We start from the raw sequence: 24415 nt of genomic DNA on the forward strand, positions 1-24415 counted from the left end.
TGACCATTACAAAGTAAGAAAAGAAGGAGTTAACTGAATAGAACTTTAAGAATAAAAGGAACAAAGAGAGATATTTATAAAATAGTTCTGAAAAGGAAATTATCCCAGGCCAAAGTTCTCTGTCACTGAATCCCAAGTCTTCAAAAAAAAAAATGAGATTTGAATTTATTCAATCAACGTTACCAGCATTAAGAATGTGTTGCTTTGCTTCATTTAACAAAGGAAAATCTTGCTATTTCTTTGCTTTATGATGTGCCCTATCCTAACATTTTCAAGACTGTTCATTATAAAATTAAAAAGAGTCTGTACTCATGAAGGAGATTCACTTCAGAAGGAAAATTTAAATCCCAGTAAGGATAATTCGGTGGATAGCACATGATCTTCTCTGTGAAAAAACTATAGAACAAAATTCTCTTACTCAAAATCCAAAAATACCCCAAAGCTCAAATCACTAAAGCATAGATAGTAATAAACATGAGTGTTTCATTTTACAGAAAAGGAAAACTAAGGCCCTTGAAAGAGTCAATAATTTGTTTAGATTAAAATAAAACTTTTTTCCCCCAAAGTGCTATAGTACCATTTATATATAATTAATAAAATCAATAAAACCACTATAGAAAAGGCTGGTAACAGCTGCAAAATGAGGGCTATTAAATCTACAGCTTGCAGCCAGTTTATTCTGAAAGCCCTTTCCTACCATTTCTAAACATAGCTCAGACCCAAAATGGGCAAAAAGGCATTCACTCTCATCTTGAGATAGCTACATTACCTTAATGTTTAAACAGAAAGTGAAAAGGAGAAAATGTTTAAATCTTAATTTCACTACTCATTTTACGAATTTCTTTACTTCTTCCCACACATAGCCGGAGTACTAGAACGGTTCCTGGAAGAGAGTAAGCACCAGCAAAATTATTGAATGGATGCAAATAGACTATTGATATTACTGCATGATCTAGTGCCTATTACGTTAATGCTATTATCAAACACAGATTTCCAAGTGCTATACTTCACAGAGTGTTTGTGTGTGTCCCCAAAGAAATATCCAGACTCAGACTCGATTACATTCAGGAATAGAAACAGATATACCCTTTTATAGTACTAGTGTTGGAGGGTGACACAGACCTATGTTACACTGATAACCTGATTAAACATCTTGGGAACTCTGAATCTCCTCATCTATTATCCACTGTATGTTACAACAGAATGCTAATGTAACATTAAAACAAGTCTCCCTCATTGAAACAGCAAACTACACTTGGCACAGAATAATAAACCAATAATTTTAGTGATGAGTAAAATAAGACTGAAAAATTTAGGGAATTAAATACTTACATGATTCTCACTTATTAATATTACTTTCAACCATTTTTTAATGTAAAACATACAAATTAAGACTAGCAGTGAAAGCTAACTTGCTTAATTTTCCTTTTACATATTATTAAACAAAAAGTAAATGTAGCGTCTAGTTTTCACACTACATCAGCAATCAAAAGAGTTTTTCAAACCAACAAGGTCAAGGTACAAAATTTCCCTTCCTCAACCTAACTTGTCTTTAACTAGGTACATTAATGCCTCTAAACATTCGCAGTGACCATATTACAAGATCAGAACTTAATGACTGGCACTATAAATTACAATCAAGGAAACAACAGCTTACTAAATCTGTCTGAGAATAAAGTACTTCAGACTACCACTTAAATTACAAGCAGCAGTTAAATTCCATTCAACAAATTCAGTGACAAACCATGACTGAAATAACTTTGCTTAAAAAGCCAATCAGCTGTTCATCTGGAAGGCTGGTGACTATGGGAAGCGCCTCCATTTATAAACTGTCAGAGAAACAAAGTCATATTCAAAGCAAGAGGCTCCAACTCTGCATGCCACTAACGATCAGTGGTCCATCAGACCATTTCTGGGAGCCCACCTTTCTTTTTTACTCGTTAACCTACAGGTCTGTGCTTTGTTTTATGAACATGAATATGCCCATGATTTTCAACATGTATAAAAGCAGAAAGTGGCAAGAAGAAAAAGCCTACAATTACAATTCCTTCCTTCAACAAATACTTATTGAATGTACCTGGCACTGTTCTAAATAATGACTGGAAAAGAAGTAGCAATAATAAGAGTGATGAGGAAATGGGAAATTTAAAGGCATATAAGAACTTTAAAGGAAAAGAAAAGCAAATCTAAAGGACAAAGGCTGCATCTCAAAATACATGAAAAGTACTGCACGAACGTGGTGAATAACAAGCAAGAGAAAAGAAGGGTGAATAATAAAACGGGAAAATGTGTTCCTGTCTGACTAGCAGGCATTCTCAATGAGGACAATACAATCATCTAGGGGACATTTTGGACATCTATTGAAGTGTTTTCGTTTTCAGAGTGTAGAAGCCAGGAAAGCATAGGAAACTCCAGCACAAAGAAATGTCTCTATTCTCAAACTTCAGACGGACAGTTAAGTAGATAAAAAAAATCTTTATAATTGTCAAAGCCTAGGACCTAGCTCCATTCTACATATAAATGCCAAGGCTTTCTGCATAATTTTAATAGGCACTAAATGCCCAGAAAAACAACTACTGAATAAAGTGAGAGAAAACTGCACTTTATTTGTAATTTTACCAAGAATTGTTCACCATTCTGGTTTGCCTCTCATGGTATTTAAGCTGCAAATATCCTTATAGCACTCTACTCGGGTAGCTGTTTAATTTTATGCTTGTTGCCAACTTCTACTACAATACAAATATCGTTCTGTGACAGACAACTTGAGTATTGACTCTGAAAAAGGCAGAAGAGGGCATGTAACTATGGGATTTTTTTCTTTCTTTTGAGAATGTGAATTCTAAGCGTGGTAAAAGTAAACATAATGAAACTTTTACTGGAAGGTGGTTCTCTAGGTTTATTCAAATCTGCACATCAGAAGCAAGGAGATGGAGATAGCCTTGTCTAGGAAGAACTTCCCTGTGACACTTGTTGAAATCATCAAGGAGAGAGATTACCCATCTTAACAAATTTTCAAGGAAAACAAAACATACTGCCTATTTTGGGAAAAGGGGCTGGACAATCTATTTAACAGACAAGAAAAGTGTGCCCAGTTTAAAATCACCAGAGCCAACTAACTAACTTCTGTTTGATACACACTCATCTGGACACCTCTAAGGAACTTTGAACTGATAACAAGAGTTTAAAAATCTTTCAGAATCTAACCTAAACTTCTGCATGGGAAACTATAAGAACTATCTAAAATGTTTCTACTAGGTCCTAAGGCCCTATTTCTCTACAAACAAAGACTGCTCATTCCTACACTAGGTTAAATCAAAGATGACAGAGCTCCATTTCTCTGAGTGCTCATTCAAGCTTCCAATAAGGGCACCTGAGTGTCATTTTACAGTGAGATATACAAAGGAAAACTGAGAGGGTCAGATGACGTGGCACCAGTCACATGAAGAATTAGTATTAGCACAAGGATTGATAACTTCAATTCACCCTCTCCACCATCAGTTGGAAGAAACTAAGTTTAAGCACAGAATTTCCTGAGCTCATGAAACTGAAGAGCTATAAGAGAAACACAGAAAGTGAAACGTGATTGATGAGCTATAGAAAAACTACAAGTTAGGCTTGTCTGCTTTTTGTTTTATTTTTAAACTAAAATTTCCAGTTGTCTTAGTAAGTTACACACAATGTTACTACCTAAATTACTTCCCAACTGACAAAAAATTTGGATACCTTTCTTTTAGAAGTTACCCTACAGTGTGTAACTTGAGAGGTGTGATCCAATTCCCCTGGTCTCAGTAACCACAAAGAAAGTGACCCCAGCACTTTCTTTGTGGTTACTGCTATAATGTTAAAGTTACTGCTATAATGGAACAGCAGCCATTAACCACTATTCTAAACAATCCTCCCCATCAGGGCTTTGGCTAAAATTATATGGTCTCTATTTTACTGAAAACTCTCAGGATCCCCAAATCGGAAATCAAAACTATATTAGGACAAAACCTTAAGCATCCTTGACTTAAGAAGGCAATGCCTGGCGGCCGGATGGCTCAGTTGGTCAGAACGCGAGCTCTGGTTGCCAGTTCGATTCCCACATGGGCCAGTAAGCTGCGCCCTCCACAACTAGATTGAGGGACAACGACTTGGAGCTGATGGGCCCTGGAGAAACACACTGTTCCTCAATATTCCCCAATAAAATTTATTAAAAAAAAAACAACAAAAAACAATGACTATGCTTTTATCCTTCTACACCAGGGTTCCTCAATCTCAGCTCTCTTGATATTTTGGGCCCCATAATTCTTGGTTGGGGGGGCGGGCGGCAGGGAGGGCTGTCCTGCGCATTGTAGCATGTTTAGCAGCATTCCTCCACCCACTAGATGCCTGAATCAATCCTCCAGCTCCCCCCAGTTGTGACAACCAAAACTGTCTACAGACACTGCCAAATGTCTCCTAGGGACAAAACTGTCCTTGGTTGAGAACCACTATTCTAAGCTGTCTCCTTTACTGCTCATTGTTAAGCTGTGGAGAGATGAACAAGAAGTCAGCATATCACAGGCTCATTCTTAGGCCCCTTCTAATGTGACGATAGAGAATAAGAAGCAATCCACACCTTTCCTCTTTTAATAAAATGGCTGTCTAAAAGACCTTAGCATCCTCTCCCTGAACATAAGTAAAGGTCATAAAAAGCCAACTAAACATAAAGAAACATGAAGTGTTAGCATCCAATCAGTACTTCCCCCCAAAACACAAGGCATTTCACCCGCAGTGAGTTTAAATTTTTATTCTTCCCCATACTGAAAAAGTCCCACAGATTTCCCCAGTATGTACATGTCTATTTATCAGGAGAATTTCAAGACTAGAACTAGCTTTCTACCCATAAGAATACGTATTTCTTATTTCTAGCTTCTTGCACGTAAGCTATTGCTATTGCTATATCACGTTATATTAAGCGATTGCTCTATTGCTATATTACATTAGGTAAACTATTCCTATTGCTATTTACTGACAGTGCATGTTCAAATTTCATGTGATAGATAGAACCTGCATTTTGTATCACTAAAGCCTGTTAAAGATCTCACAATACTAAAGCCACTACTTTTTAAATAGAATTATTGGGTATATTCAACTCATCGTATCACTTATTCATTCAAGAAATATTTAATGAGCAAGTGCCATGTAGAATCAGACCGATGCTAGATAACCAAGTAGACTTTTTAAGCTGCTAAGTCACCAATAGCAGAATTTAAGTTAACCTAATAATTAAAACCTCTCAAACCCAGCTCAAATCACTAAATTCCTTCCCCCAGTTCAACAACACTACCAATTTACTCAGACGCAGCTCTGGGACCTAAGAATCATGCAACTTAAAAAGCAAGGCCAGTGAGCTTAGAGTTTTAAGAGTCACAAAGTCTTTAAGAAATCTACTTTTTAGCTACTCTTATCAGAGAGTGGTTAGAAAGTTCTCCTGTATTAGATGCATTACAAGTACCTACTGGCACAATGATAATGACTTGTGGAGCACCAGGTCAAAAGCCAAACTAAATAACATTACTTATGAATAAGAATGACATTTTACTAGATCAAAGAAGGTGATATAATAAAGAGATGGGAGAGGGAGAGAGCACCTGCTAATTCCTTCGGGCAGCGCCTCAGAGGTGAGCAATACTCTGGCAGTCCTTAGCCGGGTCTCTTGTCTCGATTTGGATACTCTGATCTCCATAAAACACTTAAGATGTCATCAATACCAAAAGTGGTTTACTCTGCATACGATTTCTCTCACCTGTTTAATGATGACTACCAGATTCAATCTCATAAGGTAATATTCCCTGGCCCTGATTTAAAAGGGGCGGGGGGTTAGTACAGGGATGGAATGACACCTTTACATCCTGTGACACAGCCCTCGATGTAGCATAGTCACTCCATCACTGTGACTTTACACTGTCTCTCAATAGGATAGGCAGGTGAGGTAGAAGGTTCTGTTGTTTTGAAAATAATTTTAAGTTACTTAAATATTTCCTCTGTCAGCTGACGATCAAAAAAGTACACAATACCATTTTACTCCATCACATATAAAGTTGAAACCCTGGAGTTTCAGACCATATAACCAAAATCTCTTGTTTTAAAATCCAAGTTTAGTACTCACTAAATTTTATTGACATGAATTGATTTCTTACTGTTAATCATTAGGGTGCTTCCAGTATATCAGTATTCTAAAGAGAACTATAGTTTTCACCGTAAACAGGAAAACACTCTTAAAGAGAAAGAGATTTCCAAATCAATATTCACTTCTAGAACGTAGACTCTTTTGAAGCCTAACAGATAACAGCAGCACTGATCATTTTCATTGTAAAATTCCCTTCATGGTTTCCCCACATTTCCTATCTTCTTTCTAAATGAAACTTTTGTTCTCTTATCTGGGAGGATCCAAACCAGACACACGAAGCTAAAATGGATAGATTAGGATCAGCAGTAAGGAGTTACTTCACCAAATTCATTCAACCGAATGTGGCTTAACCTGTATAGCTTTAGGCATATTCCAATTTCTCCCTGAAGTTATAGCCAAAACTATTTCTTCTAACATAGACACTAATATAGAGTAGAACTGACAAGAAAAATGATAAAAACCTAAGGTAGTTTCAGGGCAAACGTTAGGTAAGCTATTGCTATTGCCTACACACACTTCCAAATGTATCAAGAAGAGCTGTATCCTAGAGACTGCAGAAGGGAAAAGTAAAAGTTGTCAAAACCTCGCAGCCTAGTCCCACTAACACAATTATGACTCTGCTATGCAGTGAATAAACGGGCAAGACGTGAGATGGCTGTGACGCAGTCTTTCCCACTGATTGGGAGAAGAAACTTACCTACGAAGCTACAGCTCATTAAAAGCTGATGTAAAACTCAGTACTCAGCCTCAGGTGTTCAGAGGACAGCACTCATGGGTGATGGTTCCCGTGATCCAACTTGCACAAAAGTACCCCCTTGAAATGCAAAATAAGTCAAGACAAAGAAAAACTTTATTCGTGTTAAGTTGGGTCTAGCTCTCTTCAAAAAGACATGCAGATTTCCCGAAACTTTCATCCAACTGAAGAAACAATGCATGCCTAATATATGCTGAGTCCTTACAGCGAGGGAATCTCAAGTTTATACAAAAAATTATTTTAAAAATCTTTTCAGCGTGTCCTATACATATGAACAGTCATACTACTGACTTAACAGTGTTTGAGTTAGCGTTTAGCTAGCAACAGAGACAGATTCGTACTGAATCAGCCACTTACTGACCTGTCATTCTTCCAACCAACATTTTCCAGATGACAGTCTGGGTTCAGGAGATAGAAACGGTCATGAAACAAGATGAAGCTCACTGGCTGATCTGCGCATCAAAACTCTACCTCTGACATCACTGCACCTTTTCTTAAAAATGTGTAACAGTGACTTCCTAAATGTTTCTCTCTTCTCCCTCAACTCACTCTTCCTTTCCTCCCTTAGTCTATGCTATTCTCCGCAATCGGAATTCTACCTAGCCTGCAGAACTCAATTTAAAACCCATCTCTCACTCTTTCTTTGGCCTCGCCAATGCTATCATCCGGGATCTCCCTCCCTCTGAATTCTAAAGCACTTCTTACCTATCCCCATTCACCTTATATTGTTAACTATTCCAGTTTGTCTAGTCTTTCTGAGGTCCCTAAGGGCAGGAATGAATTCTAAAGCACTTCTTATCTATCCCCATTCACCTACTATTGTTAACTATTCCAGTTAGTCTTGTCTTTTTGAGGTCCCTAAGGGCAGGAACCACACATAGTCCTAGGTACTGCCTTGAGGACATCTAGCAGAGAACCTAGAACCTTGTGGTATGCAGAAGTAGTCCTGTTAAATTCAATTGTGTTAGGCCTCAATTTACAAACCTGGCATCAGAGATAATAAATCAGACTAAAAAGATCAATAACTTCACCTCTGGGCATCAAACTAAGATTTAGAAAAACACCTGCCGTCTTTCAAATTATCACTTTTCAAGAGCACTTTACAGTGAGGCCTTCAGGTGATTTTAAAAAATAAAAAAAGTTGCGGAAAATTAGACTGTTTTCTAGCTCTTAAAGGCAAATAAGTAAACAACGATTAAAAAGACCAGAAGAAAGAACTAAGGTCACGATGTTCAACAAAGCATCACATTCAACATGTCACTGGTCACACACATACTGGACAAATCCCAGGCTCCATCTTTGTTGACAGCGAGATTTCTGGGGGCTCTGATGTCCCCTGGGAAAAAAACAAGGCACCTGCTCTTCCCCGCACTGAAACATGGCACAAAGCACAGGTGCATGCACACACAAATCCGCAAGCAAACTAAGTAACAAGTACACTGACAAGAAGAAAATTCTGCGATGTTTTAAATTAAAATTACAGAGGCCAGAGTGACAGACAGAACAGTTAGCCTGTTAATAGCTGTGGACCAGCTCTGACAAAAGATTGCTCACATTCCTTCCATTGCCTGAAGGAATTTCGGATTAATTTCCAGGTGGCTATTTCCGCAGATTATTCCAGCCAAGCACCACTGACCTCCAGGAGCCTCCGCTTCTTGTTTACACGTGGGCTTTCCGGACTGCTGCCCACAGCCAATCCACAGGAGGGGACATTTCTTCTTGTGGACTCTGAGCCTATCCCAGAGCTGGCCCCACTTCCCACCCCTTGCCTATAGCTAATGGAATGTAAATTCTCTCAGACAGTTTACACCTTTCTTCCCCCTTCCTGCTACCTGATGTACAAAAACAAAACAAAAAACACTTGCAAACTCCGCAGGTGATGGACATGTCTTCTTTCCTACCAAGCTGGTGGTTTAGACTCGATGCCCCAAGACAGTCTTTTCTTTTGCCTGGCAATAGCCTAATAAACCCTTTCCATTACAAAGACTTGAGACCTAGGCCAATGAAGTTCAAATTTTGTGTTTCACAAGATGAATCTATGAAGTTGGGGCAAACAGAAAGGAAAGAAAATGCCATAAAAGCCTTTAAAAAAAAAAAAGTACAACTTTTAGGTGAAAAGGTTAAAATCCCTTTAGGAGCTTATTCACAGGACTCCATTCGTGTGTCCAAGAAATAAGACACAGACATACTTTAATTCAGTAGGCTTTCTCATAGGTTGTATCAGAGACACTATAGAATTAAGTTGTTAGGGAGACACCCTGGCTTAAGACTGAACCTGGATACTTCCAAGGAAAAGAACCCTAACTAATTCCAAAGATGGGTGGCCAAGAGATTACTATTCACCCAGGTGTGTCTCCCTGAAGAAACTAGGACCCAACCCAAACAGCTTCTGGGGTTGGCCAGCACGCTGCAGAAGCGCTGTCTTCACTACCGCTCTAGGGACGCACTGACCGTCTGGCAGAAACGGGTGAAAACCAATTTATGTCAGAGGACGCGGTCCCCAGCATTCTGTCCTGGATCTTTTCACGAAGAGACAGAATGGGACAGGGGCGGGGCAGGTGGGTGGTGCTCAAGACCCTGGCAGGCCAACAACGACAATACCCAAGTTGAAACAACATGTCCTGCCTTCTTCCTAAAGCCATTTCCTTCAATAGTGAGAGGGAGGACAGTCTGCGAGTCGTTAGTACACTGCTGTTTTCACTTTCACAACAACGCTGGAAACCACTGAAGAGCGAAATCCCCCTCCGCCCCAGTTACCTTCCAACCCTCTTCTTCCCGTGCTTCATTCCCTAGAGACAACCGAATAGAGGCCATCCTCATCGATCCGCTATTTGGCTTCATTAAGGGTAGGGTGTGGGGGGAGGCAAAGGGGAAAAGGAAACAGAGGAAGGCGAGAAGCTGCAGCAGCAGAAAGAGTCTCGACAGGGGCGAGGTCACTGTGGGAAGGACACAAGGTGAGGAAGAGTGCAAGGAAAGTAAGGCGAGTTGTCAGGGGAGAGGACTTGCTAAGGAAGAAAAAAGGTGGAGGGGGGCAGGTCAAGAAAGGAGAGGGCGTGAGGGGCAGGTGGAGCGTCCGAGGGGGGATAAAAGGCGGGGCGGGAGTTCAGGAGCAGCCAGGATCGGGACGCCCGGGGTCTGGGGTCAGCGACCAGAGACAGTGGGCAGCAGCATCTGGGAGACCGATTTCAAGGGTGTAGAGGGGAGCTGAAGACCCATTCCGGGACTCCGGGGCGAGGAATCCACGCCAACGCCAAACGCAGGGGACACTGGGCTCTTACCGGTAGTTTGGGGCTGACCTCGCCCTTGCAGAAGTGGCAGAAAAACCGATGCGCGGCGACGGTGGCGCCTGAGCCCGCCCCGGCCGCCGAGGCCTCCGCCATTTTTCTCTTCCGCCGCGGCGGTCCGAGAGGGCAGCCGGCCCGTCCCTCGCCAGGCCGCTACCTCCCGGGTGCAGTCGATTCCGCTGCCGCCTCGGTCGCCGCTTCCTCACTCTGGCCGGCAGCTCCAGCGCCCAGGTCAGTCACGTGAGGCGGCGGGGCGTCGGCGCGGACTGCGACCCCAAGGCCCGCCTCCAGCACTAAAGAGGCACAGGAAGGAGAGTCCGCCCGCCGGCTCCTCCGACAGCCTTTCGCCTGTCCTCCAACCTACCAGCGAGAAGAGAGAAAGAGCGTCTCCAGAAACCACTGAGACTCTGGGGTAGAGCGGCCCAGGTTTTACCCCTTTCCGGGTCCTCCGCGGTGCCGGTCCTCCTGCGAGAAAGGGCCGAGGGCTCCCCCTGCCATAGCGGTAGCGGGAGCCGCGCGAAGTCGCCGCAGGGAACTCGGCGGCGTTAGATTGCCTTGACCCAGAGGTTAGTGGAAAATGCTGCCTGAACGAGGCGGCCGGCTCTCTGGACCGAGGCACCAAGCCCCGAACGGGAACCTGCGTGAAGGGAGTAAAGAGCCAGGAGCCAAGATCCTTGCAAATCCTTTGCGAGGATGGCAAAGGGTGTGGGGATGCTTCCGCAGAGACGTGTGGACGGGGATACTGAGGCCGAGAGGCAAAGACTTGCTTCTGAGGAATTGGGAGAAATAAATGAACGCACTAATGTTTGGTAGCACTTGGGATAATAAGAAAGTAATTATATAGTCAACTACGTCTATTTCTGTATCTACTTTGTCAAGAAGTAGAAATTTCAGACTATGGCCCTGAAGACAACATACCCCATTTCCTATTTGAAACACCGTGTTGCGAAGCTCTCCTTTACCTCTTAATCTCTTCTAAGTTGTCATTTCCTTTATAGACTGGGAATGACACTGCCTGTTCACTCCCAATGGGCTGTGGTCTTAATTCTTCCAAACAACGAAGTATAGAATCTAAATAAAGTCTGTGACATTGCAAAACCATCTAATCCTATCTTTAAAGAAAATTAGAATTACACACAATCCCATAAAGATCAATGTGATGTATAGTCTTCCAGTCTTGATATGCATACATGACTTTTTATTATTGAATATTTCTCTATATTTTGGGTTGTAGTCTGCTTCTTTCACTTAATGAACAATTTTCGACGCTAGTATATATTATACATCATTTTAAATGTTGAAGTAGTATTCCATTGTGTGGGTATACCATAATTTATTGAATTGATTTCTTATTGTTAATCATTAGGTTGTTTCCAGTATAGCAGTATTCTAAAGAGAACTACAGTGATATCCTTTTATGATTTCCTTAGAGCAGAGTATCCAAAACAAAGTTATTAGGTCAAAGGCTTTTGATATGTAATGTCAGATTGCCCTCCAGAAAGTCCATGAATTTATACTCAGCAGCTCTACTCCCAACATAAAAACTTCCCATCATATAGTCTTTTTTATTTCTTCCTAGCTCCGAGTCCCCTCAGTACAATGACTCAAGCAGAAATTAAACTGTGCTCTTTGTTGTTGCAAGAGCATTTTGGAGAGATTGTGGAAAAAATTGGAGTCCACCTCATCAGAACTGGCAGCCAGCCACTAAGAGTAATTGCCCATGACACAGGAACATCCCTGGATCAGGTATGTTTGGATGATATTAATTTGCTTTCATTTCATTAATTTCTGTTACCTACCTTTGAATATTGTTACTCCCTACCTCACGAAATGGAAAGGGGGAAATCCTGCTCTCGGATCAGACCAGTGTTATTTGGGGGCAAAGGATCCTGGCTCCTCGTGGCTCTTAGGCAAATCTTTGCTCTTCCTTTGCCATATCTCATTTACTGACGTTGAGCCTATTAATCTCAGTAATGCTTTTAAGGAATGAGAATAATAGAGGAGAAATTAATTGTCCTTTGAACGATACAGATCAAAGTATGAGCATCACAACAAGGAATCTTCCTGGTTTCTTCCATTGACATGTGATTTTTATTAGCTATTCCAACGGAGGGAAGAAAGCGCAGAAATTATCTGGTCCTCTCCTGATGCTTAGTACACTGTTGAACAAAAATTGCCAACAATAACGAGCTGTCTCCAGATCTTTTCCCTCTTTCTTTTGGGTCTTATCTAGGTAAAAAAAGCCCTTTGTGTCCTCATCCAACATAACCTGGTGATATATCAAGTACATAAACGCGGTGTAGTGGAGTATGAAGCCCAGTGCAGCCGGGTGTTGAGAATCCTCAGGTACCCCCGCTATATCTATACTGCCAAAACACTGTATAATGACACTGGAGAGCTGATTGTTGAGGAGCTGCTGCTGAATGGCAAAATGACAATGTCAGCTGTCGTGAAGAAAGTGGCAGACCGGCTCACAGAGACTATGGAGGGTTAGTACTGTATCCATAGCTGTTAGCAAAAGCATACATTAGCTGGCTGCAGGAGCGGACCCTCAGCTATCTTCAGCCCTCTCACCTGCTTCTTCCTCCTGTTGTACAGACGGCAAGACCATGGACTACGCTGAGGTAGCAAACACATTTGTGCGACTAGCAGACACACATTTTGTACAGCGTTGCCCTTTGGTGCCTGCCGCTGAGAATTCAGACGCTGGGCCACCACCACCTGCCCCCACTCTTGTCATCAATGAAAAGGACATGTACCTGGTTCCTAAACTGAGCTTGATAGGTAAGGAATTTGAACCCCTGGACTTGTGACTTGCCTTAATTGTAGATTCTTTCTCAATGATTGTTAAATGAATGAATGAAGGAATCGAGCAAATACTTTCTTAGTGATTGTTGAATGAGTGAGTGACTAAATGAATCGAGCAATTACTCTGTGCCAGATACTTTGGTCTAAAATGATGAAAAACCATCAGGGTCCCTACCCTTTCAGGGCGTAAGTCTACTGTATGCAACTTACATTAATCAAATAACCATATAGATGCATAACTAACAAACTGTGATAAATACTGTGAAGGAAAAGCATGAAGTGTTATGCAAATATATAACAGGGGACTGGACTTACTTCGGGACTTGGGGCACATGCTCCTTTGAAAAAGTGGCATTTAAGCTCAGATTTGAAGCAGGAAGTAGAAGCCAACCAGTGAGGTAAGGTATGAAGGGGTACAGAAGATAAACATTTTTGGCAAAAGGAACAGTATACTGAGAAAAGAATAGGGTATTTGAGGAAGCAAAAGCAGGTAAGTTAATTAACGCATGGTGAACAAAGGAAAGCGAACCGTGAGATAAGGTTAGAGATATAGGCAGGGGTTAGACATGCAAGACCTCATAGACTATCTGTTCTTTATCCTAAGAGCAGAGGAAAACCATGAAAGGATTTTAAGTGGGGAAGTGACATAATCTAATTTGCATTCTGTATGCAGAAAGGATAGGGCAAAGGTAAATCTAGACAAACCAGTGAAAAATTAGATCTAGAAGGGGTGAGGGAGACAGAGGTATCAAGAACGACGTCAGTGTGTCTGACTTGGACACGTGGCAGGATGATGGTACCACTCACTGTGAAAGGAAACACTGGAGCAGGAACAGTTTGAGGGAAAAAGAGTATGAATTTCTTTTAGAGCATGTAGCGTTTCAGATGACTTCATCCTTTACTTGACTCTCTTTTAGCTACTCCGCCTCAGCAACTCACACCTAGAGCCAGCTACAGATGTCCTCGGGATGGAGAGACACCGGCTCTCATGTTTGGTCATTTCCTGTCATCCTCGGAGATGTGGCCTAACTGTTCAACTATTTTATTTGGCAGGGAAAGGTAAAAGGAGGAGATCATCTGAGGAGGATGCTACAGGGGAGCCCAAGGCCAAGAGACCAAAACACACCCCAGATAACAAAGAGGTAATGGGACTTCTTGATTAGAGTCCTCACCCCGACGCAACCCAGAAAGAGTACTGAGATAAGCCCCAAGAGACTTTAAAGGTTCCTAGGCTGAGAAGTCGTAGGATTAAGAGTTTCATCAACTATTGCCAGGAATACCCTAACCAACATGAACTCTATTGCTGAATCCCTCCTGAGGCTTAACTTACTTCAATCATTGGACAGAGGTAGCAGCTTAATGCAAAAAAAAACAAAAAAAAAAACAAACAGGTGCGGGGCTAGAAAAGGTTTATAGTATTTGGTATGGCTGGAACATAGAGACCCAGGAGAGCCAGTGGTGAGAGATGAGTCTAGGAAGATATATATATAGGCCTGAGCTCTTATATTTAAATACCTTCTCAGCATCTCTATAAAGATGTCCAGTAAGCATCTCAAAATGCCTATGGCTGAAACAGAGTAATTGTTTTCCCCCACCCAAATATCTACTCCTTCCTCAGCTGTCCTCATCTTAGTAAAAGACACACCACCTCGGCCGACCACCTACAACACCACCATTTGCTTAGGCCCAAATCCTGGGAACCATCCAATCTCACAGTAAATCCTGTCAGCCCAATTTCCAAAATTACCTCAACTCCAACCATTTCTCACCATTTCCACTGCTATTACCTTCGTCCAAACCACTAGCATCTCTAATCAAGACTTTGCTAACACTTTCTGAAATGGTCTCTCTACCTGCCTTCTTACCTACAGAGGGTGCCAAAAAAATGTACACACATTTCAAGAAAGGAAAACGGTATTAAAATTGTAATACTCGATATATACCGATAACAAAAGATGAATACAAGTCACTTTTGACTTCTGCAATTACAAGAGGTGCTCAAAGCGGTTACCATCAGCGTCCAGACACTTCTGATGACGGCAAACTACTGATTGAACAACGTTGACCAAAGTATCCACTTGAATACATTTTTTTGGTGCCCCCAGCATGTAAGAGCCAACATGACTTTCTAAGTTTCCTTTTGTTTTTTTTTAATCCTAATACAGATTCCTTTAATAGCTTCTCATTGAAAAAATACAAATCTTAACTATGGATAATGAAGAAGCCTTACATGAGCTGGATCTTTGCATGATCTGCTGGGGATAAGGCTCTCTAACCTCAGCCATTCCACTCTTCCTCTTATTGTGTTCCAGCTTCTTTCTTTCCATTCCTCAAACATGTCAAACTCTTTCCAGTTTTTAGGCTTTTGTCCCTAGTATTCCTTCTGCTTCAAATGCTTTTTCCACAGATTTTCATGTAGCTGCCTCTTTTTCATCGTTCAGAAGTCCGCTCAAACGCTATTTTCTTAGAGCTCAAACACCACTGCCCACCCTCTACTCCAGTCACTACCACATTTTTCCATTTCATCTTCACAGCATTTGTAAATAGGTGAAATTATTTATTACTCCCAGTAGACTATAAACTCCTTAAGGGTAGTATCTTGACCCTGCAGCCTGGAACACTAGTAAGACATCAATAAATATTTCTTGGTTGACTAACAGAGTTTTGGACCTTATATGGAAGGCCAGGGGGAGCCATTGATGATTTTAAGTAGGAGAATGAAATGGCTAGATTGGTACTTTAGAAAGATTACTATAGTACAATGGCTCATCACTTGTACGACTCCATGGATGGATTTCAGAGAGTCCACCTGTACTTGTATATGTGTGCATTTTTCTGTAGAACACTCCATACCTTATTCTTCAAGGGAATTGTGACCCCTAAAAGGTAAAAAAAAAAAAAAAAACTATGAGAAATAGGGAAGACGATGCAAAGGACAAGATTAAAAGCAAAAGACCCAGTTGTCCTTTTTATAGCATCCACTATGTTAAAAAGAAAAAGAAAAAAACAGGAAGCTATTGTAGGGATCCAGATGAGCCACGATTAGAGCCTGAAATAAGGTAATGATAGTCAGGATGAAGATAAATAGACATCTGATAATGTAAAGAGCAGATGGAACTTTTTAATTGGATGGTAGATGTGGGAGAGCCAAGGGGTGAGGGATGATACTCAAGTTTCTAGCTTAAGAAATTGGGTTGGTTGTAGTCTAGTTAGCTGAAAACTTTGAAAAAGAACAGTTTTGGGGACCAGGTGCAAGTGTCAAATTGACAGTTGAGTCTAAGCATCTGGAGCTTCATAGAGAGTTCTAGAGTTAATAGATTTGGAAGTGCATCAATAGTTGAAGCCTTGAGAGCAGATAAAATCACCTCAGTAGAATGTGTAGAGTAAAAAGAAAAGAGGGCTATGGACAGAATCCTGAGGAACACCAGTGTGTATAGGTGGGTTTTGGAAAAGGAGTCTGTGGAGACTAAGGAAGAGTAGCCAAGAAAGAATGGAGCACCAAGAATGGTGTCATAAAATCCAAGGGGTCCATAGAGTTAAGAAGGAAAAAATGTCCATCTGTGTTGAATGCTTCAGAAAGATCAAATAGGATCAGGAGTGGACAGTATTCTTGGAACTCAGCAGCAGAAAGGTCCTCGGGGACCTGGGCATTTCGGTGAAATAGTGGAAATAGGTTGAGTACATCTGTGAATGGGGATACATCTGGGATGGCCAACTCTTTTGAGAAGCTTGGCCGTGACAAAAATGAAAAGGAGGGAAGGCATAGTGTTGAAGAAGAATTCTTTTAGTGTAGAAGAGATTTGGACAAGGTGAAGGCTGATGGGAAGAAGACAGTAAAGAAAGAGGCTGAAGATGTAAAGGAAAGGAGGGAAAACTGATTGAGCTGGGTGCCTGAGAACGGAGAGGGAGGTTTAGCAGACTAGCATGGGCATTACCCTTAGGTAAAAGAAGGGACAATTTTCCACTGTGATGAAAATGGGTAAAAATACAAATAAAAAAAAAAAAGAAAGAAAAATGTGGGAACGTGTGCGCAAAGTTGAATGGCTTCTATTTTCTCTCTAAAATAAGAGACAAGGTCATCTGCCGAGAGTGAGGAGGGTGAGGTAAATGGGAGATTTGCAGATACTGGAGAAGAGTTAATTAAAATATGAAATAGAGAAAGATTGGAGGTGGGCTTAGAGTATCTGTGTGAAGTGGAGATTGTGACTGGATGATTTCTCTGCAGCCAGTTTGTTGCTGCTGTATGGGGAAAGAAATGGTGACCAGTTAAACCCCAGCTCCTCACCAGAAAACTCTTCGCTTCATCTGGATGTTTCTCTCTAATCCTTTTCTCCTCCTTAGCCCATTCCAGATGATGGGATTTACTGGCAGGCCAACCTTGACAGATTCCACCAGCACTTCCGAGACCAAGCCATTGTCAGCGCAGTTGCCAACAGGATGGACCAGGTGATCTCTTAAGTGGGTGGGATGGTGGCCATCAGGGACATTCCCTTATTTGCCAGATGTGGCCACTGGCATTTAGCCAGAGCCAGTGCAGCAGAGTGAATTCTGAATTCCAGTTCACTTTTCAAACCCAGACCAGCAGCGAGATTGTAAGGACCATGCTGCGGGTGAGTGAGATCACCACCCCCTCGAGTGCCCCCTTCACCCAGCCACTGTCTTCCAACGAGGTGAGTTTCCTGTTCTGAGACTGCTTTTCTGACAGACGTAATTATGATCCATACAGCCTGGGATTAGGTTGAGGCCTGAGCCTCGAAAGAGTCTTTGTTGTTTGAGGCGAAGCGGAGAGTGTCTTCAGGTTGACAGGCACTGGAATATTTGGTCACTTGGGATCCAGCCTTTAAAAATCTAAACCGTTCTCTTAGTCGAAGTACAAGCTATTCCTCTTCTGAGCATGCACCATTTGGAATCTGAGAGCCTTGGTGCTAAGGACATGATTTGGTCCCTTATATTTGGGTTTTTCAATATATTAATTTTGCGTATTTTAAATTTGTTTTTAATACAGCTGTTTCTTAAAATAGTAACATTTAATTTATCGAATGTTTATTTATATTCTATGAATTTCATAATTATATTTACCCATATAAAATATATTACTATAGCTTTATATTATTTATTTAGAATTTCAAAAATTTAAATATTTTTTTCTGATGACAAACGTAATTAATTATATGACCTACATTCAAACAGCATAGAAATGTATAATTTTTTTAAAATTGTAGTTTCTCAAACTTTTAGGAATGCTGGACATGTTCTATATCTTATTGTGAGTGGTAGTTACATGGATACGTACAATTGTCAACACTCATCAAATTGAACCCCTAAGATGTGTGCTTCTTAGCATATGTAACATGCCTCAATTTAAACATGTATGTATATATATAGTTTTGCCTAATCCCAGCCCCAGAGATCCTTGTTAATAATTCGGTGTGTATCTTTATTCAGAACTTTTTTTAAATGTATCGTTTCATATATATGTAGGTATATATATTTTTTTTAACCAAAAAAAAAAAAAGGGATTATACTCTATATACTGTTCTCAACTTGGATCTTTCATGACAGTATAATGTAAATCTTCTTTTCATCCCAGTATTTATAAATCTAGTTTATTCTGTATAATATCTATATTATATTCCACTTAATGGCTACATTGTACTTGATTTTAAACAGTTTCTTATTATCAGACATTTCAATTGTTTCTGGATTTTCACTCTTACAAACAATGCTGCTGTATTTTTGCACATTTTTATACTTGTGATAGCTTTTTATACTTGTGATAAAATTAAAATACCTTTGTTGTAATAATGTCAGCAATCCTAAGATCCCAAACCCATTTTCACTGTCCCTTTTTGCTCCATAGATTGTCAGATCCCTACCTGTTGGCTACAACATCTCTAAGCAAGTTCTTGATCAGTACCTCACTCTTCTGGCAGATGATCCAGTGAGTCTGTTTTTGTTTTTGTGGGTTTGTTTCTGTTTTCTGCTCTTTATGGTGTTTCTGCCCCCAACACCTGGTGTCATCTCATTCTCTAGCTAGCCAACTCCGACAATTTCTCTACCATCATTTGATCCGAGAGTTACCTGCTGCAAACCCTTGGCCACATTTTACTCCTTTGGAAACAGAATCATGGGACTTTCCATTCAGTCAACTAACTTGCTCTCTCTCTCTTTTTTAACAGCTAGAGTTTGTTGGAAAGTCTGGCGACAGTGGAGGAGGAATGTATGTCATCAGTATCCTTACTAGTTATTTCCTCACAGTCAGGCAGCTGGACTATGAAACAGAATGGTGACTTAATGAAAGAAAAGATTTGACATATTTAGCATACTAAATAAGTCAGAAAATTGAACTAATACATTGATGATAAAAGAGGTAAATAGGACTTTTAGTTAACCAAATTTTAGTTAAGGAAAATCCTGACTTAAACACCTTATTTCATTAAAGTTTTGAAATATTTATATACCATAAATGAGACCAATGTGAAAAACAAAATAACATTTAAATTTTAAATTAGAGACTTAGGAACAAAACTAAGATTACAGTGACCAGGCCAGGACATTGCTGAGTGACCTTAACCCTCTACATAAAGACCTCCATAAGGTTCTAGGATCCCTCGCCACAGCCACTCTGGAATCGGTCGTACAGGAGAGGTAAGGAGGACACCGTGCCTGGGGATGGGGCAGACACTTACTTCCTCTCCATGCCCCATTTGAATGAGTAATTTGATCATTATGTAAGCAACCAACATTGGCACACCTTGGCACATCTTGCCCCATTTTCCCCCTGGACTACTTTGGATCCCATCTATTACTACTCTTCACCCTAAATATCCTGCTTAATTCTCAGTGATGTCAGTTAACCAGCTTTCCTAAAGCTTGTACTTACCAACGCAGGAACTGAGGCACTCGCGTGTCAGCAGTTGGTGATGGCTTCATGATTAGCGGTACCATCTTAAGTCTGGAGCTGTGAGAGAATTCTCCGGTCGCTGATTCTGCCACCATCTGTGACTGGGAACTAAAGCTAATTTGTGTCAGCATGCCATTTGCTTTCTTCATTCCTTTCCAGATTTGGGTCTCGCTGTGCCAGAATATTCCGTCTAGTTTTGCAAAAGAAACACCTGGAGCAGAAGCAGGTAGAAGACTTTGCAATGATTCCAGCAAAGGAGGCAAAGGATATGCTTTATAAGATGCTCTCAGAAAATTTCATATCGCTCCAGGTAACCAATAGTATAATAATCACCAAAGAGCAGAGCTGGCATAACATGAGAGAAACTCCTCAGGCAAACATCCTGAACCCCAGGCAAACTCTTTATCCAGCTTTGAGACAGAGAAAAAATGGTTAACAAAGACATAACAAGCACTTGAAAGATAATTGTGGTGCTCTAACTAACCTAGTAAAAAAGAGGCACAGCCAAGAAATCACCGCAGAACCACCCTACCCTTTTTCTGTAGCTCCTAGTCTCTGTGAGTTGTCCTTTCCTCAAGCCTTAAGTTTATTACAGATTAAATCCATCAACAGCATCTACAAGGAAATAGGTAGAATGGATTTTGGAGTCAAAATTCACAGCTCTACCTCTTACCCAGTTACACTGAGCAAATTACCCACCGCCATTTTTCCCATCTGAAATGGTGATGGATGGTGGTGATAAAAATACCCTGTAAAGCGGTGATGGATGGTGGTAATAAAAATAATCTGGTTTGTTGTAAACATTAAATACAGTCTGCCTGGCAAACACGAGTTGCTCAGTAAATGCTAGTTGCCTTCTCTTTCTTCCCCACTCAAGATGTTGACCATCAAATGGGAAAAAAAGGGTAACCCAACTCGCTGTGTGGCTGATTAGGCCATAAACACAGACGCTGAATGGCTGGGGAAGAGGAAAATATACGTGAAAGGAGGGCTGAGTAGCTCTAGATGCGACAGGTTTTTACTATACTGAAGAACAGTATAATTTCTCTTATTTTTCTTTCCATGGACAAATAGGAAATTCCCAAAACACCAGATCACGCCCCATCCAGGACCTTCTATTTATATACTGTGAACATCCTGTCAGCTGCCCGAATGCTGCTGCACAGGTGCTACAAGGTAACTCCTGGCCCTTCTCCCCACTCCCTCCACACAGACAAGTCTCACACTGTGCCCCCTTCAGCCATTTTACCTGAGCTACTTAAACAGAACTATGCGCATTTCTTGTCTTTCTTCTCTCCCCTCAGAGCATAGCCAACTTGATAGAAAGGAGGCAATTTGAAACCAAAGAGAACAAGTGAGTAGCATTTTTAGTTGAGTAATTATTTTTCAAGGTCAAAGGCTTGGTGGGAAAATTTCCTCTAGAAATGGAAACCCGTAGAGACAATAACCAGTCTAGTTGCATTGAATGATTCGGTGTAAGTCACGCATTATTCTACACTTTTCTAATATACTCCCATTGAACTAATTCTGTAGATTAAATTGATGAGAAATGTATAATCTGGCACCAAACTTAAGGTGCAAATGAGAGACAGTAAGAGCTTCAGGAGCGAAGTCACATTTCTAACGAAGTTTGTAGAAAATGTCCTTGGAGGGTGGCACTATTACTTTGACCAGGAACGTGTAAAAGGGGAGTTATGCTCTAGGGCTACAGGGTAAGAGAATCTCCAAGGCTAGGGGCGAAGCCTCAAAGTTGTGTTTGTCTGGCAGGCGTCTACTAGAAAAGTCTCAGAGGGTAGAAGCCATCATTGCATCTATGCAGGCTACAGGGGCAGAGGAGGCACAGCTGCAAGAAATAGAGGAGATGATCACAGCCCCCGAACGCCAGCAGCTAGAAACCCTGAAGCGTAATGTCAACAAGTAAGCATCACACACTTAAACCTGTTTCAAAATACCTTCCAGACAAATCCACCTCAATATCCTGCAACCCCTCCAACTTAACACGAGCAAACCTAAACTCACTCTCTTCTTTTCCAGCTCAGTAACAGAATTTAATCCACCTATCTGCCTAAGCTAAAATCTCTGAAAACATCCTCAGCTTCTCCCTCACCGCACACCCTATCTTGTCCACCAAGGCTGTTGATTGAACTTTAGTAATATGTCTCAAATCTGGCCTTTCATCTTGGTCCCCATGCAGGCCTTAATCACTTCTGTCATGCAGGTCTCAGATCCCGCACAAGAACGCAGGATATGGTGAGGCCAAAAAGGAACACCCACGGAGCCATAGATAGGGGAGTCATACCACTATATTCTCGATGGCGGCTGGTTGAGACACAAAAGCAAACACCCGCCAGTTCCCCAACAGGGAGTCTTCCTGCACCCCAGTCTCGCTGGCAGCCGGCTGAGATACAGGAAGTAGGATTTACACGATCCACGCTTGCTAACCCCACTTGCTAGCTGCAATCCCCCGTCCACTTCTCTGCCAACCAACCAACCCCCTAGCCTAGCCACGGCAGTTATATTAGTGGCTAATGGTTAACCGGTAACAGCTGATAGCCACCCAGCCACAGCGGATGGCCATCTCATAACCGAGCCAGCACCCCTCCACGTGAGGCCAAGAGACTGGACACTGCTCTCTGGGACGCTGTCCCCACAACCTCTTTCCTAGATCTTGACAATCACGTCCCTCTTCCAACTAACTCTTAGCATGCTCTCTAATTTATTATCTTTAAAAGGATTGATAATATCACTGTCCTACTTTCAATGCTTTGTTAACTCTTGTATTTACAATATCAAGACCAGGCTCCTTGGCGTGACACAGGGCCTTTTACAGTTTCAGAGCGGCCTATCCCTCCATCTTCAGTTCCTTTTCCGCCTCGCAGTTCACCTTAAGCGGGACTGCTTTGCATCTGTAGCTCACTTTGGGCAGGATTGCCATCTTAACCGTGTTAAATCTTCCAACCCCTGAACATGGGAGGCCTTGCCATTTATTCAGGTCTTCTTTAATGTCTTCAATGTTTTTTCATTTTCAATATTCAAGTCTTGCACCTCTTTTGATAAATTTATTCCTAAATACTTTATTTTTTGATGCAATTATAGTATTTTCTTAATTTCATTTTTGAATTGTTCATTGCTAGTGTATAGAAATAGAACGAATTTTTGTTTTGATTTTATATCCTGCAACTTTCAGAAATTTGTTTATTGGCCCTAGTCGGGTTTTTTTGCAGATGCTTTGAGACTTTTCAATATGTAGGATTAAGTAAATAGAAATAGCTTTGCATCTTCCCTTTCGACCTGGATGCCTTTTATTTAAGTACCTAATTGCCCTGACTAGAACCTCCAGGAAAAGTTTGAATGGAAGTGAAAAGCAGACATCCTTGTCTTGTTCCTGATCTTAGGGAGAAAGCTTTCAATCTTTCACCATTAAGTGTGACATTAGCTGTGGGGTTTTCCTAGATGACTTAAATCAGGTTGAAGAAGTTCCCTTCTATTCCTAATCACTACTCACTTTAGCCTCAGCCACTCGCAGCTTCTATTTTAAAACACACTAGGTCCTTTTACACCTGTGCTCTTACAGGCGCTATTCTCTCTCCTGGTTGCAAGTTAGACTGTAACGTCTCTCAGGACAGTGCCTGGCATATAAGAGATGATAGTAAAAGGGAAAGTGATTTATTGGTTGTCCTGCTTTCTACCCATTACTCTCAGGGGCAGCCAAGCAATGCCCCATAGCCATACCCAGCCCAGCCTCTAATCATAAATATGCTAATGGTGATGCAGTCTGGGCAAATGCTTTCATGTTGTCACTCAGGTTGGATGCCAGTGAGATCCAGGTGGATGAAACCATCTTCCTGCTGGAGTCATACATCGAGAGCACCGTGAAGAGATAGTGACCCAGAAGAAGAGTCTTCCTCAAAAGATCTGGGAGGACAGGAAGGAAAAATAAAGGAGGTGCCTGGATGCATTCTTTGCAATGGGATAAGTTAGATTCTTGTACGGAGACCCTCTATCCCTACCATCTAAAATACACCAAAAAGAGTTTGGCCTTTTTCTTTCAAGTTTCTAATCCTGTCTTCAACCCATCACTATACTCGTATTCTCCCATCCTCAAATCTTGGCAGGAGAAAGAAACTTAAAATCAACTAGATTAACCATCTATCAGATGCATCAGTTCCCACCAAGAAGTCAGCCCAGCCTGTGTTTGAACTTCCCCAGCAATGGAAGAAACTTCTTCTAAGCAGGTTATTCCATTTTCAAAAGATTACCCTTATTTGGCTGTGCTATAATCTTAAACACACATACGCTATGTAGGGAACGTGAAAGACGACCACCAAGACGGGGTGAAAAACTACTTTCAGGACTCAGATGGCTTGGCTCAAGCAGTCACCCAGGAATCTGGACGGAAGCCACATTTGCCAGCTCCATGCTTCTAGCACATCTGAAATTGTGTGTGTGAAACAGCACAATGCCCGGCATCTGCTAAGTACTCAGTAAACCATTGCCTCCCTCTTCTCCAT

The 24415-nt window shown here is 41.3% G+C and overlaps 2 protein-coding genes across 3 annotated transcripts in view; one reads left to right on the forward strand and one right to left on the reverse strand.

The window, feature by feature from the left end:
• The window catches only part of RNF115 (ring finger protein 115), a 53523-nt gene extending 43031 nt beyond the window's left edge, over positions 1-10492 (reverse strand). Inside the window, exon 1 of the mRNA XM_033093076.1 lies at positions 10187-10492. Within this exon, the coding sequence (XP_032948967.1) occupies positions 10187-10288 (102 nt within the window). The 5' untranslated portion in view covers positions 10289-10492. The remainder of the gene's footprint in view (positions 1-10186) is intronic.
• A 114-nt stretch (positions 10493-10606) lies between these two features.
• Positions 10607-23925, forward strand: POLR3C (RNA polymerase III subunit C). Of its 2 annotated transcripts, none has more exons than XM_033093071.1 (15): positions 10607-10758; positions 11772-11938; positions 12426-12681; positions 12791-12976; positions 14054-14142; positions 17342-17446; positions 17578-17670; positions 18861-18941; positions 19180-19231; positions 19588-19648; positions 20064-20214; positions 20979-21080; positions 21209-21258; positions 21672-21821; positions 23710-23925. In XM_033093071.1, exons 2-15 carry the CDS (start codon positions 11792-11794, stop codon positions 23786-23788), a joined length of 1602 nt encoding a protein of 533 aa, XP_032948962.1. In that variant the 5' UTR covers positions 10607-10758; positions 11772-11791; the 3' UTR covers positions 23789-23925. The 2 variants fall into 2 exon arrangements, with proteins under 2 accessions (XP_032948962.1, XP_032948963.1); XM_033093072.1 differs by lacking the exon at positions 10607-10758 and adding an exon at positions 10849-11024.
• Positions 23926-24415: the final 490 nt, after the last annotated feature.

The sequence above is a fragment of the Rhinolophus ferrumequinum genome, chromosome 22 (assembly GCF_004115265.2).
Source record: "Rhinolophus ferrumequinum isolate MPI-CBG mRhiFer1 chromosome 22, mRhiFer1_v1.p, whole genome shotgun sequence".
In the NCBI taxonomy this organism is placed as follows: domain Eukaryota; kingdom Metazoa; phylum Chordata; class Mammalia; order Chiroptera; family Rhinolophidae; genus Rhinolophus; species Rhinolophus ferrumequinum.